The sequence below is a fragment of the Leptodactylus fuscus genome, chromosome 1 (assembly GCF_031893055.1).
Source record: "Leptodactylus fuscus isolate aLepFus1 chromosome 1, aLepFus1.hap2, whole genome shotgun sequence".
In the NCBI taxonomy this organism is placed as follows: Eukaryota; Metazoa; Chordata; class Amphibia; order Anura; family Leptodactylidae; genus Leptodactylus; species Leptodactylus fuscus.
In genome coordinates, this window is record NC_134265.1 from 258,973,614 (window position 1) to 258,999,175 (window position 25,562).

The window sequence follows — 25,562 nt, forward strand, 5'->3', positions numbered from 1 at the left end:
CAGAATAACAGTATGAGGGATGTGCATGGAAACCCAGGGAGTACCATGTTATCATAAAGGAGGCAAAGCTGATCTCTGCTCAGTGGTGGTGGTGGGGTGTCGGACAAAATCCAGGGCACATTAAGGAACTTACCTCCAGAGAAGAGACTTAGACACAGCTAATTAATTCATATGCTCCACATGACAATAGTTGCCCAAGCGTTGAAAAATAACCCAAGCACAAGATGGAGCATCCTGGGAAAATAATAGGAGAGATGAGAGGTTACAAACAAGATAACTAAAAACAATAGGGAGCCTACTAACAGCTATTGTAGTGGCTGGCACAAGCAGAGCAGATCACTACACAGTCAGGTTCCCATTTGGAGCACATGTAGAAAACCTAAGCATTTTTATCCAACCCCTGTAACTGCCCAATTAAATGAACCTCAGTATATAACATTTCTTCCAATATTCCAGTAGTTGCTATGGGTATCAAGCCTTCATCACCTTTACAGAAACTTATGAAGTATGATGCTGTTTCCCTATGTCCCTATAACATATAAGATGTGCAACAGTGACAATTAAATTAATGGTTATACATCTAACAACTATGGCGCTCAATACTAGGAACCAAGAGTCACTGGGTGGGTTGGGCTTTTGGGGCTGTGTTCCATACCGATATAATCATGTTCTCTTATTTTCAGGACAATGCAACCATTTTTTTATACAGAGTCTGAAGTATTCTCCTGTCTTTTGGCCACTTACATCACCACTTCTTGACAATATTGCTGGATTATAGTGATTATTCTAGTGGATCAGTTTATGTATTCATTTCCCTATTAGAATGTAAAGTGAAAAAGATGTTTAGTAAAGCCTTCCCACCAGAATGCCTGGAAATATACAATGGCAACCCTGTACATGATCTGTATCATGCTTTATATTAGCTTTCTCCAAGGACTGGTGGCAAGCTGCCTGAAAACTATGGTCTCTCCAAATATGAATATGGCAAGAAAAGTGAAGAAGAACAGAGTCGTCTTTCTGTTTTGTCTCATCATTGTATCATTATCCTTTAAGTGAATTCTGTTCATTTAATATTCAACCTTGTTAATATTGTCTAACATATAAACGCACTGGCTTGTATCAGACGGCTTGACACTTGAGTTTCCCCTCGTGAGAAGGTGTGCTGCCTGCTGTTAGATATTGATTTCTTTGTAAAACCTCATGCTAGGAAGAGAAAAGAAGATAAAGATGTCCCATACAGGTCAATGACTAGTTCTGGGCAAAAGTAAGTCTTTACACTTGAGAGCTTTGCTGGAGAAGTCACACTGTGAGCACAATGGATGTTTCTACGTGAGACTGGATTAGTAAAAATAGACCCAATAACCTTCACATTAGTGTAAATTTAATAACCATTATCCTTATTGCATTCCGCACAAAAGCAATTTTCAGAGAACCTCTTTGAAATTATTTACAAACGTATTTCCAGCAGAGAACCTATGTGGTTTGTTACTTGGATACACTAACATCAAGGGATATTGAATATGATATTTCATCTCCAAACACCAGAAATATCTCTCCAAAGAGCTTTATCAGAGCCACTCCTATAATAAGGAAATTGTTTACAGATAATCTTATCATTTGGGGAATTTTCCAAAATTAATCTAGGATGAATTTTTATTTAAAAAAACAAAACAAAAAACAAATCTTAAAAGTTTCAAATTCAAGGTCTTTAAGTTTGTTTTTGCGTCTGGTAAGGAAATGAGATGCGTAGTTAGGATTAATTGTGATTCTACTTACTTACAAACAAGCCAAATGCAAAGGAAAGTTGATATAATATGTTAATTCCTGCGATAAAGACAATTCTTGTTTCATACCATGAGAATTACAACAGAAAACAGAGTCAACCATGTTTTCTGTTTGTTTGACAGAAGTGGAATTCTAAAAACATTATCATAGTAAATGAGAGAATGTTTCCAGAGTAACTTTTAGCTGCCAAACACTACTTTTACTATTACAACGGCAAGCGAGGGGGGATTTTAGATTATTAGAAATTCAGAAAATCCCTAAATGACAATAATTGATTAGTTTGTGTTTAGGAAAAGGCAAAAAAATGGATTCCATATAATCAGTTTCTAAACATTGATGCAGAGACGTCTTAAATGTTTTGGCTTCTAGTTTGGGTTTATGATTTATGTATTTTTCAATGAATAGAACATAGGGAAGAAAGGCAAGGATTACATTGTGTTTCTGGACAGAAGTACAGGGCAAAGGTTTTGGCAAGTCATATTGAGTATTTCAAGTTCTTAATGAAAACCATATAGTAAATGGGGTAAATCTGAGAGTCCATGCACACCGCTCTATTATACATCTGTGTTTTATACATCAAAATGCTAGCATATACATAAGCATATACGTCTGTGTGCCTCTGATTGTGTACTGAGGTACATGGGGGGAGTTTTCATAGATTCACATGGAATCACTGAAAAAAAAAACACGGCCTCCTTCACTACTCCTGGAAACTGGTCTTTTGGGATGCAATGTTGATCCAGGAGTGTTTTCTGATTGCCATATTATGTGCTGGGAAGGAATTTTCCTCCCTGATATGGGGTAATTGGCATCCGCCTAATGTTATTTTTTCCCTTCCTTTGCCTCTCTCTGAATTACTGTATGTACATATGCAATATTACTTAGATATTCTCACCTGGAAGCATTGTTTCTAGGGGAGAATTCAATGCCTAATAGAAGCATTATATATCATTTACACAGAGTACCTACAGGTTTGTAATAAAGAGCTGTAGGGAATCCAAGTAACTACAGTATGTATAATGTCTATGCAGATGGATTTGGTGTATGCATAGGGCCTACCTGTAGTTGGACATGATAGAACCAGAAGTTATAACTTGCTAAATAGAATATATGATCTAACTAGCTATACCCGTGACTTCGTCCGCTGCCCCCTCACCCTGCGAACCACCTGTAGCGTGGCCCGTGGCCCCCCATGCCCCTTTCCTTGTGGCCGCCGTGGGCCTCTCCCACACCATTGTGGGCCGGGACCCCATGGCCCCGCTGATGCGCTTCCGGCCCCCCCTTTCCCACCACCTGTGCCCCCCGGGGGTGGGGGGAAAGGGGTTATATTCATGGGAATACCCCTTTAAAAGGATTTTGTCATCAAAGCAAGTTCATATTAGCCCTCCAAACCAGTTGGTTTGCTATAGATGCAGGCAGAAATAAGGAGCCAAAGATGTGTTAGGTGAAAACTCAGTATTCTGCTTGTGACTGCATTCTGATCAGAAGTACAATATATTCTTTTGTTTAATCCTTTCTCACTTAATAGTGACACTATCTTGACCCTTGATATTAATGACACTTTCTTGCTGCGGGTACAGGAGCTATGTCTGCAGTATGACTTCCAGGTCTCATTGCATTACACAGCTGGGACCTGAGACTAGCCCTTTGACCCCTCAGATGCCATGATCAAAAGCATTCATAACATCTGGGTGGATTGGATGAAAAATCACCCCCCTGCCACTCCTTGGATCCTCCGCAATGAGATTGTGGCGTCCTAGGGCCTGTCTATTCCTATTGCCCAACAGATCCCAAGTTCAAGTCCCCATGTGATAGGAAAAATGCTTTTTTTAAAAAAAAAAAAAAAAGTAAAGTATAATAAATACATTTTTAAAAAGTTCTAAGGTTTAATCTTTAGAATAAATTCTACTGCTAGACATTATACACCCTGGTCCAACTTAGTCTGACTTGGAAGTGCAGTAAACTCTTATTACAGCATAGTAATTATGTTAAACTTCAAAATTAACAAAAAATATTCTGCTTTTATTGACTTAATAGGATTATGTAGTCTATAGGTTATCTAATCTTTGGAATACATTCTTCTACCTTCTACACTTTCTAGGTTGTCCAGATTGTGCATGCTTTTCATTTATTGCCAAGTTGAAACATTAAGATTCAAAAATGCCATCTATTTGGCATAGTAGTAAAGGTAATTCATAAAGTAGGCATAGGCTTAGAGAAATTACCTGAAATAGTTATCTTTCTGGCTTGTATAATATATCATCTTTTTTTATTGATTATAAAACTTTTCATACGATAGAGTAAAATGTTAGCTGAACTATTTGCATAAAATGTAATCTATACGTAATATGATGCATTATAACACAACCCAATGTCACATATAACGTAGTACCGTGTAATGTAGTATGACATAGTATAATATATGACATGTAATATGCTAATTGTGGCACTTCATATAATATAATACATATGTGCTCTCCAGAAATAAATAAATATTAGAGATGAGCGAACACTAAAATGTTCGAGGTTCGAAATTCGATTCGAACAGCCGCTCACTGTTCGAGTGTTCGAATGGGTTTCGAACCCCATTATAGTCTATGGGGAACATAAACTCGTTAAGGGGGAAACCCAAATTCGTGTCTGGAGGGTCACCAAGTCCACTATGACACCCCAGGAAATGATACCAACACCCTGGAATGACACTGGGACAGCAGGGGAAGCATGTCTGGGGGCATAAAAGTCACTTTATTTCATGGAAATCCCTGTCAGTTTGCGATTTTCGCAAGCTAACTTTTCCCCATAGAAATGCATTGGCCAGTGCTGATTGGCCAGAGTACGGAACTCGACCAATCAGCGCTGGCTCTGCTGGAGGAGGCGGAGTCTAAGATAGCTCCACACCAGTCTCCATTCAGGTCCGACCTTAGACTCCGCCTCCTCCGGCAGAGCCAGCGCTGATTGGCCGAAGGCTGGCCAATGCATTCCTATGCGAATGCAGACTTAGCAGTGCTGAGTCAGTTTTGCTCAACTACACATCTGATGCACACTCGGCACTGCTACATCAGATGTAGCAATCTGATGTAGCAGAGCCGAGGGTGCACTAGAACCCCTGTGCAAACTCAGTTCACGCTAATAGAATGCATTGGCCAGCGCTGATTGGCCAATGCATTCTATTAGCCCGATGAAGTAGAGCTGAATGTGTGTGCTAAGCACACACATTCAGCACTGCTTCATCAAGCCAATACAATGCATTAGCCAGTGCTGATTGGCCAGAGTACGGAATTCGGCCAATCAGCGCTGGCCAATGCATTCTATTAGCCCGATGAAGTAGAGCTGAATGTGTGTGCTAAGCACACACATTCAGCACTGCTTCATCAAGCCAATACAATGCATTAGCCAGTGCTGATTGGCCAGAGTACGGAATTCGGCCAATCAGCGCTGGCTCTGCTGGAGGAGGCGGAGTCTAAGATCGCTCCACACCAGTCTCCATTCAGGTCCGACCTTAGACTCCGCCTCCTCCGGCAGAGCCAGCGCTGATTGGCCGAAGGCTGGCCAATGCATTCCTATGCGAATGCAGACTTAGCAGTGCTGAGTCAGTTTTGCTCAACTACACATCTGATGCACACTCGGCACTGCTACATCAGATGTAGCAATCTGATGTAGCAGAGCCGAGGGTGCACTAGAACCCCTGTGCAAACTCAGTTCACGCTAATAGAATGCATTGGCCAGCGCTGATTGGCCAATGCATTCTATTAGCCCGATGAAGTAGAGCTGAATGTGTGTGCTAAGCACACACATTCAGCACTGCTTCATCAAGCCAATACAATGCATTAGCCAGTGCTGATTGGCCAGAGTACGGAATTCGGCCAATCAGCGCTGGCCAATGCATTCTATTAGCCCGATGAAGTAGAGCTGAATGTGTGTGCTAAGCACACACATTCAGCACTGCTTCATCAAGCCAATACAATGCATTAGCCAGTGCTGATTGGCCAGAGTACGGAATTCGGCCAATCAGCGCTGGCTCTGCTGGAGGAGGCGGAGTCTAAGATCGCTCCACACCAGTCTCCATTCAGGTCCGACCTTAGACTCCGCCTCCTCCGGCAGAGCCAGCGCTGATTGGCCGAAGGCTGGCCAATGCATTCCTATGCGAATGCAGACTTAGCAGTGCTGAGTCAGTTTTGCTCAACTACACATCTGATGCACACTCGGCACTGCTACATCAGATGTAGCAATCTGATGTAGCAGAGCCGAGGGTGCACTAGAACCCCTGTGCAAACTCAGTTCACGCTAATAGAATGCATTGGCCAGCGCTGATTGGCCAATGCATTCTATTAGCCCGATGAAGTAGAGCTGAATGTGTGTGCTAAGCACACACATTCAGCACTGCTTCATCAAGCCAATACAATGCATTAGCCAGTGCTGATTGGCCAGAGTACGGAATTCGGCCAATCAGCGCTGGCCAATGCATTCTATTAGCCCGATGAAGTAGAGCTGAATGTGTGTGCTAAGCACACACATTCAACACTGCTTCATCAAGCCAATACAATGCATTAGCCAGTGCTGATTGGCCAGAGTACGGAATTCGGCCAATCAGCGCTGGCTCTGCTGGAGGAGGCGGAGTCTAAGATCGCTCCACACCAGTCTCCATTCAGGTCCGACCTTAGACTCCGCCTCCTCCGGCAGAGCCAGCGCTGATTGGCCGAAGGCTGGCCAATGCATTCCTATGCGAATGCAGACTTAGCAGTGCTGAGTCAGTTTTGCTCAACTATACATCTGATGCACACTCGGCACTGCTACATCAGATGTAGCAATCTGATGTAGCAGAGCCGAGGGTGCACTAGAACCCCTGTGCAAACTCAGTTCACGCTAATAGAATGCATTGGCCAGCGCTGATTGGCCAATGCATTCTATTAGCCCGATGAAGTAAAGCTGAATGTGTGTGCTAAGCACACTCATTCAGCACTGCTTCATCACGCCAATACAATGCATTAGCCAGTGCTGATTGGCCAGAGTACGGAATTCGGCCAATCAGCGCTGGCCAATGCATTCTATTAGCCCGATGAAGTAGAGCTGAATGTGTGTGCTAAGCACACACATTCAGCACTGCTTCATCAAGCCAATACAATGCATTAGCCAGTGCTGATTGGCCAGAGTACGGAATTCGGCCAATCAGCGCTGGCTCTGCTGGAGGAGGCGGAGTCTAAGATCGCTCCACACCAGTCTCCATTCAGGTCCGACCTTAGACTCCGCCTCCTCCGGCAGAGCCAGCGCTGATTGGCCGAAGGCTGGCCAATGCATTCCTATGCGAATGCAGACTTAGCAGTGCTGAGTCAGTTTTGCTCAACTACACATCTGATGCACACTCGGCACTGCTACATCAGATGTAGCAATCTGATGTAGCAGAGCCGAGGGTGCACTAGAACCCCTGTGCAAACTCAGTTCACGCTAATAGAATGCATTGGCCAGCGCTGATTGGCCAATGCATTCTATTAGCCCGATGAAGTAGAGCTGAATGTGTGTGCTAAGCACACACATTCAGCACTGCTTCATCAAGCCAATACAATGCATTAGCCAGTGCTGATTGGCCAGAGTACGGAATTCGGCCAATCAGCGCTGGCCAATGCATTCTATTAGCCCGATGAAGTAGAGCTGAATGTGTGTGCTAAGCACACACATTCAGCACTGCTTCATCAAGCCAATACAATGCATTAGCCAGTGCTGATTGGCCAGAGTACGGAATTCGGCCAATCAGCGCTGGCTCTGCTGGAGGAGGCGGAGTCTAAGGTCGGACCTGAATGGAGACTGGTGTGGAGCGATCTTAGACTCCGCCTCCTCCAGCAGAGCCAGCGCTGATTGGCCGAATTCCGTACTCTGGCCAATCAGCACTGGCTAATGCATTGTATTGGCGTGATGAAGCAGTGCTGAATGTGTGTGCTTAGCACACACATTCAGCTCTACTTCATCGGGCTAATAGAATGCATTGGCCAATCAGCGCTGGCCAATGCATTCTATTAGCGTGAACTGAGTTTGCACAGGGGTTCTAGTGCACCCTCGGCTCTGCTACATCAGATTGCTACATCTGATGTAGCAGTGCCGAGTGTGCATCAGATGTGTAGTTGAGCAAAACTGACTCAGCACTGCTAAGTCTCTGCATTCGCATAGGAATGCATTGGCCAGCCTTCGGCCAATCAGCGCTGGCTCTGCCGGAGGAGGCGGAGTCTAAGGTCGGACCTGAATGGAGACTGGTGTGGAGCGATCTTAGACTCCGCCTCCTCCAGCAGAGCCAGCGCTGATTGGTCGAGTTCCGTACTCTGGCCAATCAGCGCTGGCCAATGCATTCTATTAGCCCGATGAAGTAGAGCTGAATGTGTGTGCTTAGCACACACATTCAGCTCTACTTCATCAGGCTAATAGAATACATTGGCCAATCAGCGCTGGCCAATGCATTCTATTAGCTTGATGAAGCAGAGTGTGCACAAGGGTTCAAGCGCACCCTCGGCTCTGATGTAGCAGAGCTGAGGGTGCACAAGGGTTCAAGTGCACCCTCGGCTCTCCTACATCAGAGCCGAGGGTGCGCTTGAACCCTTGTGCACACTCTGCTTCATCAAGCTAATAGAATGCATTGGCCAGCACTGATTGGCCAGAGTACGGAATTCGGCCAATCAGCGCTGGCCAATGCATCCCTATGGGAAAAAGTTTATCTCACAAAAATCACAATTACACACCCGATAGAGCCCCAAAAAGTTATTTTTAATAACATTCCCCCCTAAATAAAGGTTATCCCTAGCTATCCCTGCCTGTACAGCTATCCCTGTCTCATAGTCACAAAGTTCACATTCTCATATGACCCGGATTTGAAATCCACTATTCGTCTAAAATGGAGGTCACCTGATTTCGGCAGCCAATGACTTTTTCCAATTTTTTTCAATGCCCCCAGTGTCGTAGTTCCTGTCCCACCTCCCCTGCGCTGTTATTGGTGCAAAAAAGGCGCCAGGGAAGGTGGGAGGGGAATCGAATTTTGGCGCACTTTACCACGTGGTGTTCGATTCGATTCGAACATGGCGAACACCCTGATATCCGATCGAACATGTGTTCGATAGAACACTGTTCGCTCATCTCTAATAAATATATATATATATATATATATATATATATATATATATATATATATTCAGTGAGTGTAATATACTTGCTATGTGATGTTGCTTGCCTTACATGTCTGTTCTTAAGCTGGCCCAGGTGACATAATTCAAGATAGTTTGCTGCACCAGTGTTGTTTTGTTTTTCTTTGTTACTAAAAGTAACATTTCATTCTTATCCTATGGGAGAAAGAACTAATAAATGTGTACCGCTATTTTCACTAGTCTATTGACCTAACCTAAGAGTGATGATAGATATAACTTACATCTACTTTAAAGACGACCTGTCACTAAGCACAACATGCTATATAACATACCACCTTTCATTGCTGCTGTGCTACATATATTTTTTAATTTCCGTAAACACACTCAAAAGATATATTCCCTGGAAGGTTATATGTAAAGTAGCTCTTGTTCTCCAAGCAGGTTACCATCCACTTGGAGAATCAGAATTAGTTTAGATATAACCCTTCAGGGATCAAATCTTTTGAACAGATGAATGAATTAAAAAATGCTGGAAAAATAGCTCACCATGCAGCAGTATTTTTTTGGTAAAGTGTTGGACACCAAGACAGAAACCCAATGGACCTCAATACAAGGAAACCCACAGACATTGTTATTATGATCAATCTGACACTACTATAATTTTTGTATTTCTGTTCCTATACCGCAACAGAAACCCTAAAATGTGAACCTGGCCTAATCCTTCTTCATGATTTCCTGGTCAAATATAAATTCTGCTCTTGGGAAACGTTTAGAAGCAACAACGGATCAGTTTAGATCTGGTAGGACTAGAAACTAGACAAATAATCATGTCTCACTGACAATACCAAAGTCCAATCTGTCCAGCAGGAGCTTCATAGATTGGGTTCCTTTCACACAATAGTCTGAGACCATCAACTAGAGTGATGAGCATAGACTTGAGTGCTGTACTCCACACTCATTGGACCGAATAGATGTGACGAGCTTTGGGGCCACTAAGCCAGTAGAATGTTGTTATGCCTCTGTGGTTCAGGGTATGAAATGTGCCAATATCAAAACCAACCATTTCTGGAGCCTTTACAAAATAAATATATAATGGACTGTAGATGAGTCCAGGAATCATCTCCACTGGCTATGGATTAAACTGAGGACCATACAGTTGGCTTTGTATGCACCCAATGTTCAGTTCATACACAGTGAAGAGGAGTGTACGGTCCTCTTTAGCAATGCACATGCACCCAAAGCTGCTGGAGATGGCGGTTTAGTGGTGCCAAACCTGATAACAGGTTCCCTTTAATATTCCAAAACACTCACTTAACCCAGCTACAAACCATGATATTTCTAATCTATGTTTCCCATCAAGTCCACTAGGTTGAATATAATATGGAAGGTCATGGAAGCTTCCAAAGTTTCATAAACCACCATTCTGTTTCCTTTCAAGGTTTGCTTACTAGGATACCTGAGATTAAGGATTATGATATTGTTTATAAAAATGGTTTAAAGTATATAGACATTAATCTGAAACCTGAATGTATTCCTCATTGGTGTATTGCTATTAAAGATATTATGCTATCTACATAGTGTACTATAAAAGGAGTGTTACCCAATAAGCTTTCTTTATCATGGATGTTGATGTCAGTCTTAGAACTTTACTCATTTGTAATGCAGTATAAATATATCTAAATGAAGTGTTACCAAATTTCCAGGACATTTTTGGATGATTTACCGGTATGTGCACGTTCCTAATAAATACCTATTACAACCATATCAGTGATTTGGGACAAAATTAATTTTGCACACATTCTTTTGCATACAGTATATTCTGTATCATTAACATACAACTTTTATTACGGTTATATGAGTCTTACGCACTCAGCATTATCCATTTCAGTCCATGCACAACTAACATTCCTTCTCAAATACTTTTCATGACCTTACAATTTATAGCTTTCCCCTTCAAGGTAATTGTGGTACAAAAAACTATTTGCCCTCAAGCAGAGTGTCAATATCTGGGGAATAAATACATCTCTAAACACAGCAGGATGCCATTTTTGTAGCTCTAGTACATCATCTAAATGCATTTTCAACAATTAACAGGGTCAGTGCGTCTGCGGGGGAGCCAGAAAAGTGAGTCAGAGGGAAGTATAGTGGAAGTCTATGTGAATGGTGCCTGGGGAACGATCTGCAGCAGCCAGTGGGATGAGAATGATGCATCAGTCATATGTCGTCAGCTTGAACTTGGGTAAGTTTACTTGGCAAGAATTTAGTTCGTCATCATTTTTTAGTTTATATGTGATCTAAAACTTAAGAAACTCATTAGAAATTACAACTACAGCCATGCTTTGTGTAGAGCGTCTAGAATATCAAGTGTGGATATATTGTGACTATATAGTGAAAAGTTAAAGAGTATTCCGGTCACAACACGTTACACCCTATACACAGGATAGGAGGTAACTTGTTGATAGGTTGGGGTCTGATTGCTGAAACCCCCCACCCATTATGCTTACTTGATTTGAATTCCCAGCCGAGACATACTTAAATGATTCAGCTGAGGACATCAGCAACCACTAATACTTACTGTATATAGTAATGTATAAATGTTATGCGGTAAACTTTGTAGCTCCCCCTAGTGGTAAATGCTGGCAGTCAGAAATTTATAATTTAAATTTGTCAATTAATTGAGTCTATCTGCATCACAATAATGCACTGAACTCTATAAAGATGTGTTAAAGAAGATATTACCATCTCAGAAGGTTCAGTTGTATCCAGAAGATAGGCAATAAATGTTCAATAGATGTAGGTCCCACCTTTGGGATTTGCACCTATTTCATGGCCGCTGTGAATGGAAAGGTGGCCACTAGAGATGAGCGAACACTGTTCGGATCAGCTGATCCAAACAGCACGCACCCATAGAAATGAATGGAAGCACCTGTGACGCCGGCCGGCCGCCGGCAAAGTCAGCGTCACAGGTGCTTCCATTCATTTCTATGGGAGCTTGCTGTTCGGATCGGCTGATCCGAACAGTGTTCGCTCATCTCTAGTGGCCACCTATGTACATCTTTCTTCATTCACTTCTTTGGGAGCCCTGGATATAGCTGAGCAGGTGTTCTCAGAAATAGGGACCTAATGGTGTTTACATTCACTATAGGGTTAACCAAGGTCAAAAATAGTTTGTGACTCAGTGCCATTGAATGGATAATAGCGAGTAATAGGATAATTTGGAGAAGCAATTTCAATCCCCATGGGACACATAATTGTAGCTATACTGGGTGCCATGAAACTATCACACCCTATCAAACATATGGAAGATGACAACTCATGTTCTTGACTGAATTCTGTTCTCATCTGGCAGGTGTCCCATATATGTAAGAGTGAAAAAGATCAAAACTCCTATTTTCAGGATATATGCCTGAGGCATTGAATATGCAGTTCAGATGTCATAATTGATTCCATACATCCTAAAATTACAACTCTCTTCACTCCACTATCTATTGTTGATATTGTTGATATTTACCTAGTCCCTATGGTCATGCCATTAAAACAATAACCATGCATGCCCTACTTTGACTATTAAGGAATAGTATTATTGCTCAGTCATTACGTTTGGAAGCAATATGGTGACCATGATACATAACACTTTTCCTGAGTGTCTTTAATACCGAAACTGGTTTAAAGCTAACCCTTGAAAATAGACTATTAAATATTAAAGTGTGAACAACTATAAATATATTAGCAACAAATTCTGAAATCAGTCCCACATTCTTATGGCAAATCTTCAAAGGTTATACTTTGCTTATATTCTCGCTCAGTGTATGACTAAAACTGATCCAGATCTTTGGGCAATTGCCAGACATAAAACCTAGCTCTAGAGAATAGCAGAAAGCTTTACATCAATAAATACAGCAAGTCTATGAGTAAAATTGGCTATAAACCACACACTGACTTTTTGCTCTTTTCCTACTTGCAATGACCCTTTTAGAGAACCCACTTTACCGATACAATGAGACTGTTAAAATAATGTGCAGTTCATCTGCTGATTTATAACCATGTCTTAATGCATGAAGCTCAACCAACAAATAGTGTCTACAGCCCTGTCCATCCTTTGTGATTCCTCTAAGCACGGACTGCCTGGGCAGACTGCCAGGGAAGATTCAAACTATTTTCTTTAGACTTTTTTTTTCATTGAATTAAATAGAGTATATTTCCTGTTTATAAAAACTTGTGTATGTTATAATAAGGTACCATGAGTTTGTAGAAGTCCTGCAAAGTGGACTAAGTCGCAGGGAAGAAGCCACACTTCTTTTGTGGAGGCAATTCATATTGATACCTTCTCCCACAAAGTAATAAATTCAGTAATATCCGAATGCTGATCTGCATGTATGAATTTAGTTAAAGCATAACTGAATTTTCATAAAACTTTTGATTTTCTGGCAGTATTTGTGTCATTAATAAGCTTTTAATATATTTTGCTAACAAATTTTGGCTTCTTTCTGTGAAGTTCTGCATTTATTAATTTATTCCCTTGATTGAGAGCTGTACTCTACTTCTCACTGTGTGTATAGGTTTGTGTGTAATGAACAGAAAATGAGGGTTAGAGTAAAGTTTCAAACAGTTATACACTGACAAGCAAAAGCGTAACAATGTTTTGAACTTTTGACTTTCAGGCTCCCTATCTTGCCATCCACTACAGCTTTGAACGTGAGACTACCATAATTTTATAGACAATTATCTTTGCTATCTCATACATAAATTTCACTTGCAGCTATTTAGCATATAATTAGTTATGCAGATTCTTGTCATGTAACTGCATTGTTACTGTTTTGCTCCTGGTGGTGGAAAAATCTTTTTCTTCTTGTATACTACAAATTACAACCTGTTCTCACATTACCTAATAGCTCAGTGTGTTATTAGGTTGATTGAAATTGAGAATCAGCCATGAAGAAGATTTCCCAAGAAAAGAGAAACTGCATCATCCAACAGATCTATAGTGGTCTCATGGCCAAGAAAACTGACATACGGTATTCTGTGACTGATATGACAGTTGGAAGAATACAAAATGAAGTCCGTCATTCCATTCAAAAGCTGAGAGGTGGACGTCCAAGCAACATTTTGGAGTCGACAAGACAGCTCATCACAAGGTCTATCAGTCCTGGTGCAACAAACACAGTAGAAGTGGCTTGTATGCTTCATAATAGTGAGATCACAGACGTCCATACAAGCACCATGCAACACGTAATGATTGCCCAAAAAAAAAAGTGAAGAGGCCTCGACGAAGATTGGAAATGGGTGATTTGGGGTGATAAGATGAAAGTCAATAGACTGATGGGTGAAGATGGGTCTGGAAGAGACAAGGGAACAGGGGGCTAGTGGATCAAAAAATTAAAGGAACTGTCACGTTTGGTGGAGGAAGCCTGATGATATGGGGTTGTTTTACATCCAAAGATGTTGGATACTTGACCAAGATCGATGGTGCTGAGCTATATGTGAGTATCCTACAATATGAGTTACTTAAGCACACAATATAGTGTTTCAGCAGGACAATGATCTGAACCATATGTCAAGATTTGCAAAGAAATAGGGGTGCTGGATTAGCTCCCATGGTCCCCAGACCTCAACCCAATTGAAAAGTTATTGGTAGAGTTGAAGAAAAAGCTGTATTCTACCCAAGGGAGTCAACTAGTATGCACTAACCTTGGGAACATGTAGAAGAGATCTGGGATAAGGTTTAGTTTGAGACATGCTTTAGTCTGATCCCGAGCATGCTAAGAAACCTTCAGATACCCAAGGTGGAAAGCTAAAGGTGGATTTACAAAATACTAACAAAATAAGTCAAATTTATGTATGAGACAGCCAAGATTGTCTGTAAAATGATGGTAGTCATATGCTTGAAGCTGTAGTACAGTGGTGTAACTACTGTACTACGGCTTGCGTAACTCCAGCCGGTAATTGGCCCTATTTACTTACCGATCCGGGATTGGTAAGTGACGCCACTGGCCCCATAACCATCATTATTATACTCGGCTGTCTTTTCAGACCCCTGAGTATAATGATCGGAGGTCCAGGGGAGGTAAGGTAACATAAAAAACCATGTTACTTACCTCTCCGGGCAGATTCTGGCCTACTTCTGGACGCTCCTTGACGTCACATGACCCGGGATGCAGGTCCCGTTCATGTGATGTCCCGGGTCATGTGACATCCTGGACGTCATTGAAGAAGGCCGACACCACCGAAGACTGCGGCGGAGCCGGAGATAGGTAAGTAACAGTGTTTTTTATGTTTGTATCCTCCCTCAGTCTCCAATTATTATACTCTGGCTTCTGAAAAGACCCCAGAGTATAATAATTATTCATGGGTGCCTACAGTGGGGCATAATACTGTGTGCAGGGGCCACTATGGGGCATAATACTGTGTACAGGGGCCACTGTGGGATATAATACTGTGTGCAGGGGCCACTATGGGGCTTAATACTGTGTGCAGGGGCCACTATGGGTTATAATACGGTGTGCAGGGGCCATAATAGTATGTACAGGGGCCACTAAGGGGAATAATAGAGAGCGCAGGAATGTGTGTGTGTGTGTGGGGGGGGGTCAGTCAGGGTCTTTGGCGGGCGTCGGTCGGGGGGGGGGGGGGGGGGGCATGTCAAAAGTTCGCCACGGGGGCCCGCTGTTCCTAGTTACGCCACTGCTGTAGTAGATGGTGCATGAAAGTCAAACATTCAAAACATTGTTACTCATTTGCTCGTGAGTGTATTTCTGACACTGTAGAATGTAGACTATGAATCTGGTGCTGTGTGAAAAAGGAGAATCTCATAATATCATGACACTAAAGTAGAAGTGTTTTTTCCAAAGATATTATCACTTGAAAATCACAGACAAAATCGGGAGTAGCTGTAGGTGCATATACTGTGTGTCCCAATCCTGACTGTGTTTTCAACCAGTTCTACCTCTAGAAATAATACAGATAGAAATGCCTTAGTGTCATAGTAAAACTGAGAATTTCCTCTTATAAAACACTAGAAGCAAGTTTCTATGTTCTATATTGCCAAGAAATAAATATTTGAAATGATCCCTGTCCCCTTATTTTCTCTTCCTTACACACAAACCCATACACTAAAACACAGTGGGGTACAGCTCCAGAAGCAAGGGGAAGAGTAAAGAAACACAGGACTTCACACAAAGAAGCCAAAATTTATTAATAAAGAATTTTCCAAAAGTTATTAATATTAATGACACAAATACTGACAGAAAAATCATGAAATCTCAAAAGTTTAGTTACGCTTTAACTAGAATAGAATTAACTAGAATATCAGCTAGCCTTCCTAGAACTCTGCTGCTTCCCTCGATCATATGGAGGATCTCAGCAGTGTAAATACTATGTATCCCGAGTGATATAAAAAACAGTATTATTAATTCTAGCTGTTTCTGCCAGTAGAGACCCCCTTTCTCATGCTCTTAGAACTTGAGACACTTGCTCTGGCAGCTAATACCCTGCCATTGCCTATTAGTTACTGTGAGCTATAGTCAAAAAATATTTCTGAAGGTTTTACATACTTGTTATATAAAGAATAATATAAAATGTGGCACAGTAGTGCTCAGAATGGAGCATTACTGCGCATGCACAGGATTTCAACCACCTGGAGTGAGACTACAGAAGATGTAGGCGGTACAGGATGCGTGGAGGACGAGGTCTTTTGGAGTACAAGCAACGGAAGGGTGTTTCAGAGGTATGACTCGGGGGGTGCTCACTGGCCCTGAGGAACACCCAGGGTGCTCTGTGAGCCTTATTTGCATATATTAGTTACCCGTTTTTACTAAAATCTGGGGGGTCATTGTCAGAACTGGAGGCAGCACCTGCATAGCTTTTTTTAAAGGCTATTCAGGGATATGCTTAGCTCAAAATGACTTTTCTAAATGAGAGACTCCCTTTAATGTAAAATGTATCCTTGTTAATATACTTACAAAAATTACTGTTAGGGCCCATTCACATGGATTAAAATGGCGCAGATACTGCGCGTATTATGGTGTTTTCCCACACATAGAACTCTATGGGGAGGCATTTTTACTGTGCAGACTCTGGCGCTGATCCCTCACGGATATCGCGCAACAAAGCACCATAATACATGCAGTATCCGCACCATTTTGCTCAATGTGAATGGCCCCATAGGTGCACAGAAAAGGGACCATTCAAGTCATGTTTTAGCTTCTTCTTAGCCCGGTTGTGTAATCTGGAAACTAGCTTATGAATGATCATGACAATACTGTATTTTTACTTTAACTGTTTTATTATTATTATTATTATTATTATTATTATTTTCACATTTATATTTTAGTCTACACCTATAGAAAAAATACTGCACAGCCACAATCTTGGATAAAATAATTATAGTGCTTTTATTTTGCTGACATTTAAAAACTAAGATGTCCACTCAGAATTAATCACAAAAGTACTGGGCCCTGGAACCAGTATAGGTTATGATTCATAAATCAATAAGCAAATAATCAAAGACAGGTAATAAGATGATTATAGGAATGAACACAGTATTATTACTAATACGGTAATATAATCAAACCCCCTGTAAAGAAAAATATTCCCTTAAGCATACAGAATATATAGCAATACAAGTTCAGTTCAGTAGTTCCAGAAGCCCACCAGAACTCCTGATGCCACTTTTGCTAAAATGGCTTCATCGGGGCTCTTCAAATTTATAGGAAAAGTATTCAATATCAGCAGAAATGCATACATTATATTTTATTTAATTAATTTGTCTTCTATTAAGTGTAACTAAACTTTCCAACAACTTTCGATTTTCTGTCAGCATTTGTGACACTAATGAATTATTTATTTTATTATCCGATTTTGGCTCATTTCTGTGAAATTCTGCACTGAAATCCACTTTTTATCCATTCTGTATTCTTTGCCATTTCCCTGTTGCTAGCAGGAATCTGTAGACTGCTTTTTGCTTTTGTACTGATGGTTGAGATCTTATATAATACAAAGAAACTGAAGCTGGAAGGGGATCATTTTAAACACTTATCTCTTGGCATTATAAGACCTAGTATAGTGTTGAGATTGGCACATTTATATGCAGCCCCAGCTGCTCCCTTTCCCAACTGGTTTTTAACTGGTGATATCTCTGGAAATAATATAGGTAGAACTTCAATATTGGTAGCATACCAGAACCACTTGTCTGGGTTCTGTAATGCTAGAGATATAACTGATTGAAATGACCCCCCCTTCAGCCTTAGCTTCTACACTGTCTACCAATAAGTATTTGGACACCTGTGGTAAAATAGAATAAAAACATTTCTTCATATTCAGTAGTTTGTAGACCCCAGCAGATGCTTCCTTACAGATGGTATTGATCGACACAATACTCCCGGATGCCTGGTGAAACTCCTGGTGTATGTGAGCCATCAGTTGGGTGCAGTTTCTCTGGCCAGCACCCATCAGTCTCTATCTCTAAGTTTCAGGGGTCTGCCTACTCAGGGCATATTCCAACAATCACTGTTCACCTTCTACTTCGTAATCACATAGGCCACTGTCGATTTTGGGTAATTCAGTTCACTTGCTAGGTCCCTTAAGGAACAACCATTTCTGTGGTACCCCACAATTACCCCTTTCTCGAAATCAGACAACTCTGTACTTTGTGGCATCTTACATGCGACTAATGCCAATGATGGTCCCTATTTAACGGCGGAAGGCGTCATGTACATCACGACTGCAAATATCTTCATTTGCATGGGTATCCAAATACTTATTGGTAGACAGTGTATGAATTAGATTAAGCCCGCCCACCCATGTTCTTAGTGAAAATCAGAATACGGATTTCAGATAGCAATAGAGAATCAAGGGAAAGACTAAAAAAGGATCAAACTGTGGATTTCAGCTCAGGATTTCACAGAACGGATACAAAATCTTTAAATAACATATATTAAAACATTTAATGTCTTTTTCATAGATTGAGACCCCTGGCTTATGGTAAGTCACAACAAAGAGCTCTATGTTATGTGACAAGTCAGGGGTGACTTCAATGTGTATATAATTCCTTCGGCAATGACGAATAGTGGAGGAATCCTTACCTCTAGAGATATACTCAAGGGAAACAGCTGTTAAGGCAGGCAACAATAAATATCCTAAAGTGAAAATGAACTCAATAATGTAACATTTTCTATATTTAGGATTAACTTCAAGCAAAGTCTGTCTCAGAACCAGGAAGATTAACAATCACAAGAGCTCAACATGATTCCAAACTTCTGTTCTTTCAACAGGGGCCCAACATACATTTAATATTTGTTTATGGCCATCAACTCCCTGTTATGTCTTTGCTCATCTAGACTAGTAATTATGAGAAATTGATTTGGTTATAACCTCGCATCATGCAGTAAAGACTTCTGGGATAGTCGGGCATGATGTTCAGGGTGCTTCCCATAGAGGGCAGCATAACAGAGGCGCTGTCTCCCTGTTTACATCTTGGGAGACAGATTTGCATATTCTTCCCATGTTCCCTTGCAGTGGAGCAACTATGGCTGTATAAGTCTCCACACACCTGAGGAGGTGGTCTCTCCCTAAGGATGGACGTTATCCTCATAATCTAGTAATTATGATGTCAGCTAAAACAAGCATTATTGTAGATACAAAGGCAAACAAGGGTCGTAAATGCTTTGTATAATATTCGAAACATTGTTACAAAGTTCAGTAATATTCTAAAAAATATCTAAATATTTTATATGTTCAGACGTAAGCAAACATCTATCTAATCATAAATCCTATTTTGGTATTCTTGTGTCTGTCTTTAGTCATAAATAATCTCACTTCTGGCAATTCAATTTACATTATGAAACAAATAATAAAAAATTATACATTTTATGTTTTATTTTCTTTTTCACAGCAATAAAGGAGAAGCAAAGAAGATACCATTATCTGGGGTGATTCCATCTTTTTGGAACGTTGTACGTTGTCGTGGTGATGAAGAAAATATACTTCTTTGTGAAAAAAACATCTGGCAGGGTGGAGCGTGTCCACAGGACCTAGCAGCTGCAGTTACATGTACTTTTACACACGGTAAATAAACATAACATATATTCCCCAATCATATGTTCTGTTATTTGCAGTAATAGCCTATGCATTACTGTAATTACATGTTTTCTTTGAGCCTTTCAAGGCAGCAGGGTTCAGACCTTACAGTAGAAAATTTGTAACCATTTTAGTTCAGGAATTATACGCATTTATATTTCCGGATAATTCATTTTCCTTTGTGCATACTGTATATATTATAGAAACATCTATAATGCATTTTTGCTCTATAAACAACTGAATTAATGTGCCATATCAATATACAAAAATACATAAAAAATATGATCTCAGGCAAAAGTATTTGGAAATCCCATCAAAGCTTTTCATTTATCCTTGCGTTTAAATGAAAATACTGAAACTTTCTACTGTACTTTAATTGACAGAGCGCTCATATATGAAAGGGTACATTATCTATACAATACATATCTGGTGATATTTTTTAATGCACCTAGTATATGCAACTATATATAGTATATACTTCAAAAGCTAATGTGCAGTTCCTTTGAATTTACTGAAACCAGCAGCATCTCTGTGTCTGTGTGTCTTTCTCTTTCTGAAGCTGCTGATCCCATTCACTCCATAGACTTCTACCCAATTCCTCACTGAGTTGGTAAAACATTATCCTCTCTCTCTGTAATAGTATTTTATTGCTGAGCTTAGAGGTAGTAATTGATGCAGCAGGTAATATAATATGATGGGTAGTACTGGTGAATTTATCATCAGTTTGCTAAGCTGGTCCCTAAAACAAATGCAGTAAAAATTCCCAATTGGTCACTATGGCCATCTTGGGCCTGATTTGGCAGATTGACCTTTACTAGATAAATACTGGTAGAATAGGTGTGGTGTTTAATTATACATAGAATCTTGTCATTGTAAAAAGGACTTTTATAAGCTCTTTGTAGGATACCTGAGTTTTTTTTTCAAAAATTGAAACAGGTGCAGGATCTTGTTGGGCAATTTGTACTGCTAATAGCCTTATTATGGCTGTAGTACATTCTGCATTTTGAAGAAGGGGGCATTTACAATACAGTGCAGTCTCCCTGCGTTATCCATTATTACTACTATTGGTTTCTTTACATGTTAACATTTATTATCATTTAACATTTAACTCTGCCAGGGGTAAGTGTAAAATAGATGAGTTGAAAAACAAATGGGTGAAAAAAGCCAAACTTCACATAATGTAAGGGACACTGAACTTCAACTCCAGGTTATGGTACAGCTAAAAAGATCCTTTACAGAAAAAGAGAAATCTGAACAGAATCAAAAATTCCTTGCAGTCTATGACTAACATCTCATTAGCAATAACACAAGCAGCTAGTCAGTGGTAGGCAGAAGTCCATAAACTCTGTGTGAGCAGTGAGAAGCTCCAGAATACTTTCTGTGCAGTATACAGGGAAAGCTGTATACATCATGCGAGGAGAGGCCTGCCCACCCCCTCCATTTACTACGTGAAGTGAGACCTGTCCCTCCTCCCTCCTCTCACTGAGTTCATGTCTTGATCCTGCTGGTTACTAATGACAGAACTTCACTATTGGTAAGGAGTGAACACAAAATTAACAAGAAGAGAGACACCTTGCGGCTGAAACTTTAGAGATGTTTATTTAGGCAACACTTTAAATAATGTGCATTATATTTGGTCCAGAATTAAATACTCTATTAAACGAGACTAAGTTGGCTGAAAAGTTAGTGTCCATTTAAGTTGCATCCATCCATCAATCCTTTTTGTCTTTTTCCAAGTTTTGTAAAGCCAGGTTCCAGCTATTACGTTTGGATATACAATGCAGCTTTTTGACTAAAAAAGAATGACACAACCCTGTTAAAAGGTTGAGGAAAAGAAAGACATTGTGTCCCAGTAGGCGATTTTATTGTGCATCAAACAGATCAATTAAGCCTAGAGAGGGGAATGTAGCTGTGTCCATTACAAGGGCTGCAGCAGAGATCTCATTTATAATTCAAGACCTGCACCTTAAAATCAGAGCGGCAGGTTTGTACCATTAAGTAACATATCAAAAGAAGACTAAAGGGTTCTCATCCTAAAAGTCTGATGTTGTGTCTTTTGTAGAATCAAATGGAATCATTACAAGGAGTGCCCTAGCAACTCCCTGCTGTGCACCTCTCACGTCTGCCTACTCTAAGTCTTTGTTCCGTTAAACGGTAACAGGATTGAGAAGGAAGTGGTACACGTTTATTGCTGGAGGATTTCCCCATCTTTTTATACGTGGATCAGTCACACAAAGAATGACTTATTCTAAAAGCCATGCTTCATTTCACGTCGATGTCTTAGTGAAGTAACATACAATATCACAGTAGTATAGGTATTCAAAGTGCCTGAAGCCTGCAGTGAGATGCACTAACAAACAAGTCAATTCATGATATATTTGATCTGCTTTAGGGCACATACATACACACAAGCGCAGGAATATGCGGATGCTAGTCAGTGACTCCTGATTCCTTTATTAACAATGTATGCAAGATGTACAGCTCTAAATACACAAACATGCAGAATGCTCTCAAATTAGTAAAACATGTGACTGCTAGAACTGTAAAATGCAGCATTTGTTTTTTTTTTCTACGTTTCTGCAAAGTGAATGAGATTTTGGTTAATCTCATCCGCACAGATTTTTGGCTTTTTGGAAAAACCAGCAAGAAATTTGCAAAAAAATTATGTAACGGGAATGTATGTAAGTTTATTTATAGATTTACTATTACCTCTACTATCTGGAAATAGTATTTTTTTAGTGCAAAAAAAAAAAAAAATCTGCAAAAAAAATAAAGTGCAATGGCCTAAAGGTAAAGGTTGAATCTTGTACTACTATCAATAAATACATGAATAAGAATGTTGCTTGTTTATAGGGCATACTTAGGCAAATAGGAAACAAAATTTTCTCTATGTCCATTTATAATACATAAATTAAACTTTAACATAGAAATCATGCCTATGGAAGTGTAACTTGTTCTGCAAAAATCACAATCTCGTAGGTTTACTGTATGTCAATACAAATATATGATCCTAAAGAACAAGACTTCAGGTCTCAAATGCTGTCCTATCTCCAACAGCAACTTTTCTGTTGCTGAAAAATTAGGTTATAAACTTTCAAAATCATAGAATGGTAGATAATATATGCAAATTTAGCTTAACTAGTCACAGGGGCAGAGAAAAGCTTAATCTAGTCATGCAATCATCGTACTAATTCACACCCATGAGGTCAGAAGTTAGGTAGGAGGTTCACCAAATTGAATAGAGGGAGACTCTAATTGAATCAATTTATTAAAACATCACTTTTAATAATAATATTCTGATAAAAAAGAAGGGCTAATATATAGCAGTCACACTGATGGTATCAGAACCATGTAGTATACCATGAAGACAAAGGGATCAGACTTACAGCCCAGGGCCGATTAAAAAACCTCTTCATTGGCCCTATCAATCTTAGTCACTGAATCTGACTCCGTATGTAAAAGGTGACATAGACTGAAAGGCCAGCTCTAAACCATCAACATTAGAACCCAGACATATACACTTCTCCTTATACCCTGAGGTTGCTGGCCTAATTCTGGATCCTTTAACAGAGCAATGTCCTACAGGGCTATATAATGCACTAACTGACTCCAACTTCTAATATCATTTTCCCAATGCATTTAATCAATTAGACTCATCAGGGGCTAACATGACAGCAGAAAAATAGCAGTAACAACTGTTGTAGAAAACATCAATATAGTAGCAGTAACAGCGTGAATCCTCGGATGCTGGCGGTGCTAGTCTCAGCGCTACCCTTATATAGGACACACACCCTCCTACAGGATGACAACAAGCCAATCACTTCATTACCAGATATACATACCCTATTTTAAGCCAATCAGTGTGCCTCACAACAAATGGCATCATCCAGGTCAATGTTGAACCTAGTTTTTCTGCTGCCTGAGGTGGACAATCAAAAGACGCCCCCTTTCCCCCCAACTGAATACCATCAGCCAGCGCTGATGCTCAATATACTGCGAGCATACCTCAATTAGCTCAGCGTCACAGAAGGTCCTCTCAAATTCAGAGACTCTCCTCCACTTAATGAACATGCATAACATTGCTAGCTAACAGCGCTACACTCCATTCTACATAAGTATCTGCTCACATAGACCTGAGTATTGTACGTACATGGATTAATATAAAGACCTATGCCCTGATGCCATGCACCATATAGGACCCAACCTCATCACGGGGGAACTCCCTCAGAGAATCTCCCATAGGTCCACTAGTTCCCCCCCCCACACACTGGCATGCACTACAACGGGACTAAAAAAAGGTGTGATTAAGATAATAAGACATCTGCCACTGTTAGCTACATAATATTAGTACAGATAGGCATGTGGGCCACTAGGTAAACAGAGGACGTAGAAATCTGGAACTCATAGACTGTCTCATCCTAGATTCAATAATTCATAATACAATATAATATGAAGCTAGAAGCGCACTTGTCAAAAACTGAAGGTGAAAATTGTTTTTTGGAGCTGTCAATAGAAAAGCTATCAATCTAAAATATCAAAAGAGTCACAAAGTCAAAAATAGTAGATGAGGTAATTGGAACACCCATGCCTGTGCATTGCTGAGATCGTATATCCAATGTGAACAGAGATCCAGATTTAAAAATACACACTCCCTTGGTTAGTCAGTAAAGCAAATAAAATCTAACTACTCATTCAGACCGTGAGGTTGGATTGAGTTAATGCGATAAATCCATTGGGTCTCTTTTTTAAGGATAAGATTGTCCCAGTCCCCTCCTCTAGCACGTGGTCTAATAACCTCAATGGCCTGAAATCTTAAACCATCTGTTCGTTGTGAATGATGCCTCCAAAAATGACGTGCTAGTGACATGATCTCTGAGCCTCTTCCTCAGCTGCCTCCTTATTTTTCCCACAATTTTTGGGGCATGGGCAGATGAGGAGGTAGATCACCCCCACAGTGGCTCAATTTGCAAAATCCTTACATCTGTAGCTTCCATTATACCTATACGGAAACTGTCACCGTTTCTTTAGGTATAATTGACATGCTGTAATTTCCAAAAATTTGAACTTGCAGCATTTCCACTGTGGATTATTTTCTGCAAAGTATAGCTGGGATTAGCCTAAATCCCATCGACTCTAAGCATATCGCTGTGTTAACGCAACATAGGGCCCTGGCCTTATATTTATCCATCTCGCTAAACCCACTCTAAAAAAAAAAAAAAAAAAAATGCAGCAAAATGTGCACCAAGAAAACACAACTTTTCCACAACATATGACCTCAGCTTCAATGTATTCTTATCCTGAAATTTATTTCAGCCACAGACTCTTTCATACCCGCTCGGCTGGTTGGTGGGAGCTCTCCTTTTGAAGGAAGGATAGAAGTCTATCATTCGGGCCAGTGGGGCACAGTATGTGATGATCAGTGGGATGATGCTGATGCTGAAGTAGTCTGCCGACAGCTGGGACTCGGGTGAGAATGATCTTCGTTGTCTTATTTTTTATTTGGAGAACAATATGTAGGCTAGTATACTGTAGGCTACAAAATTATCTTTTTTTTTTTTTTTTTTTTAGAAAATAGTGGCCCATTTA

The 25,562-nt window shown here is 40.4% G+C and overlaps 1 protein-coding gene across 2 annotated transcripts in view; it reads left to right on the top strand.

Annotated features, from left to right (window-relative positions):
* Positions 1 to 25,562, top strand: part of PRSS12 (serine protease 12) — a 147,582-nt gene that overhangs the window by 12,335 nt on the left and 109,685 nt on the right. Inside the window, exons 2-4 of one of the 2 annotated variants that reach the window (XM_075286142.1) lie at positions 11,001 to 11,145; positions 19,792 to 19,964; positions 25,290 to 25,443. In XM_075286142.1, the coding sequence (XP_075142243.1) occupies positions 11,001 to 11,145; positions 19,792 to 19,964; positions 25,290 to 25,443 (472 nt within the window). The remainder of the gene's footprint in view (positions 1 to 11,000; positions 11,146 to 19,791; positions 19,965 to 25,289; positions 25,444 to 25,562) is intronic. The other variant, XM_075286148.1, reaches the window with a different exon arrangement.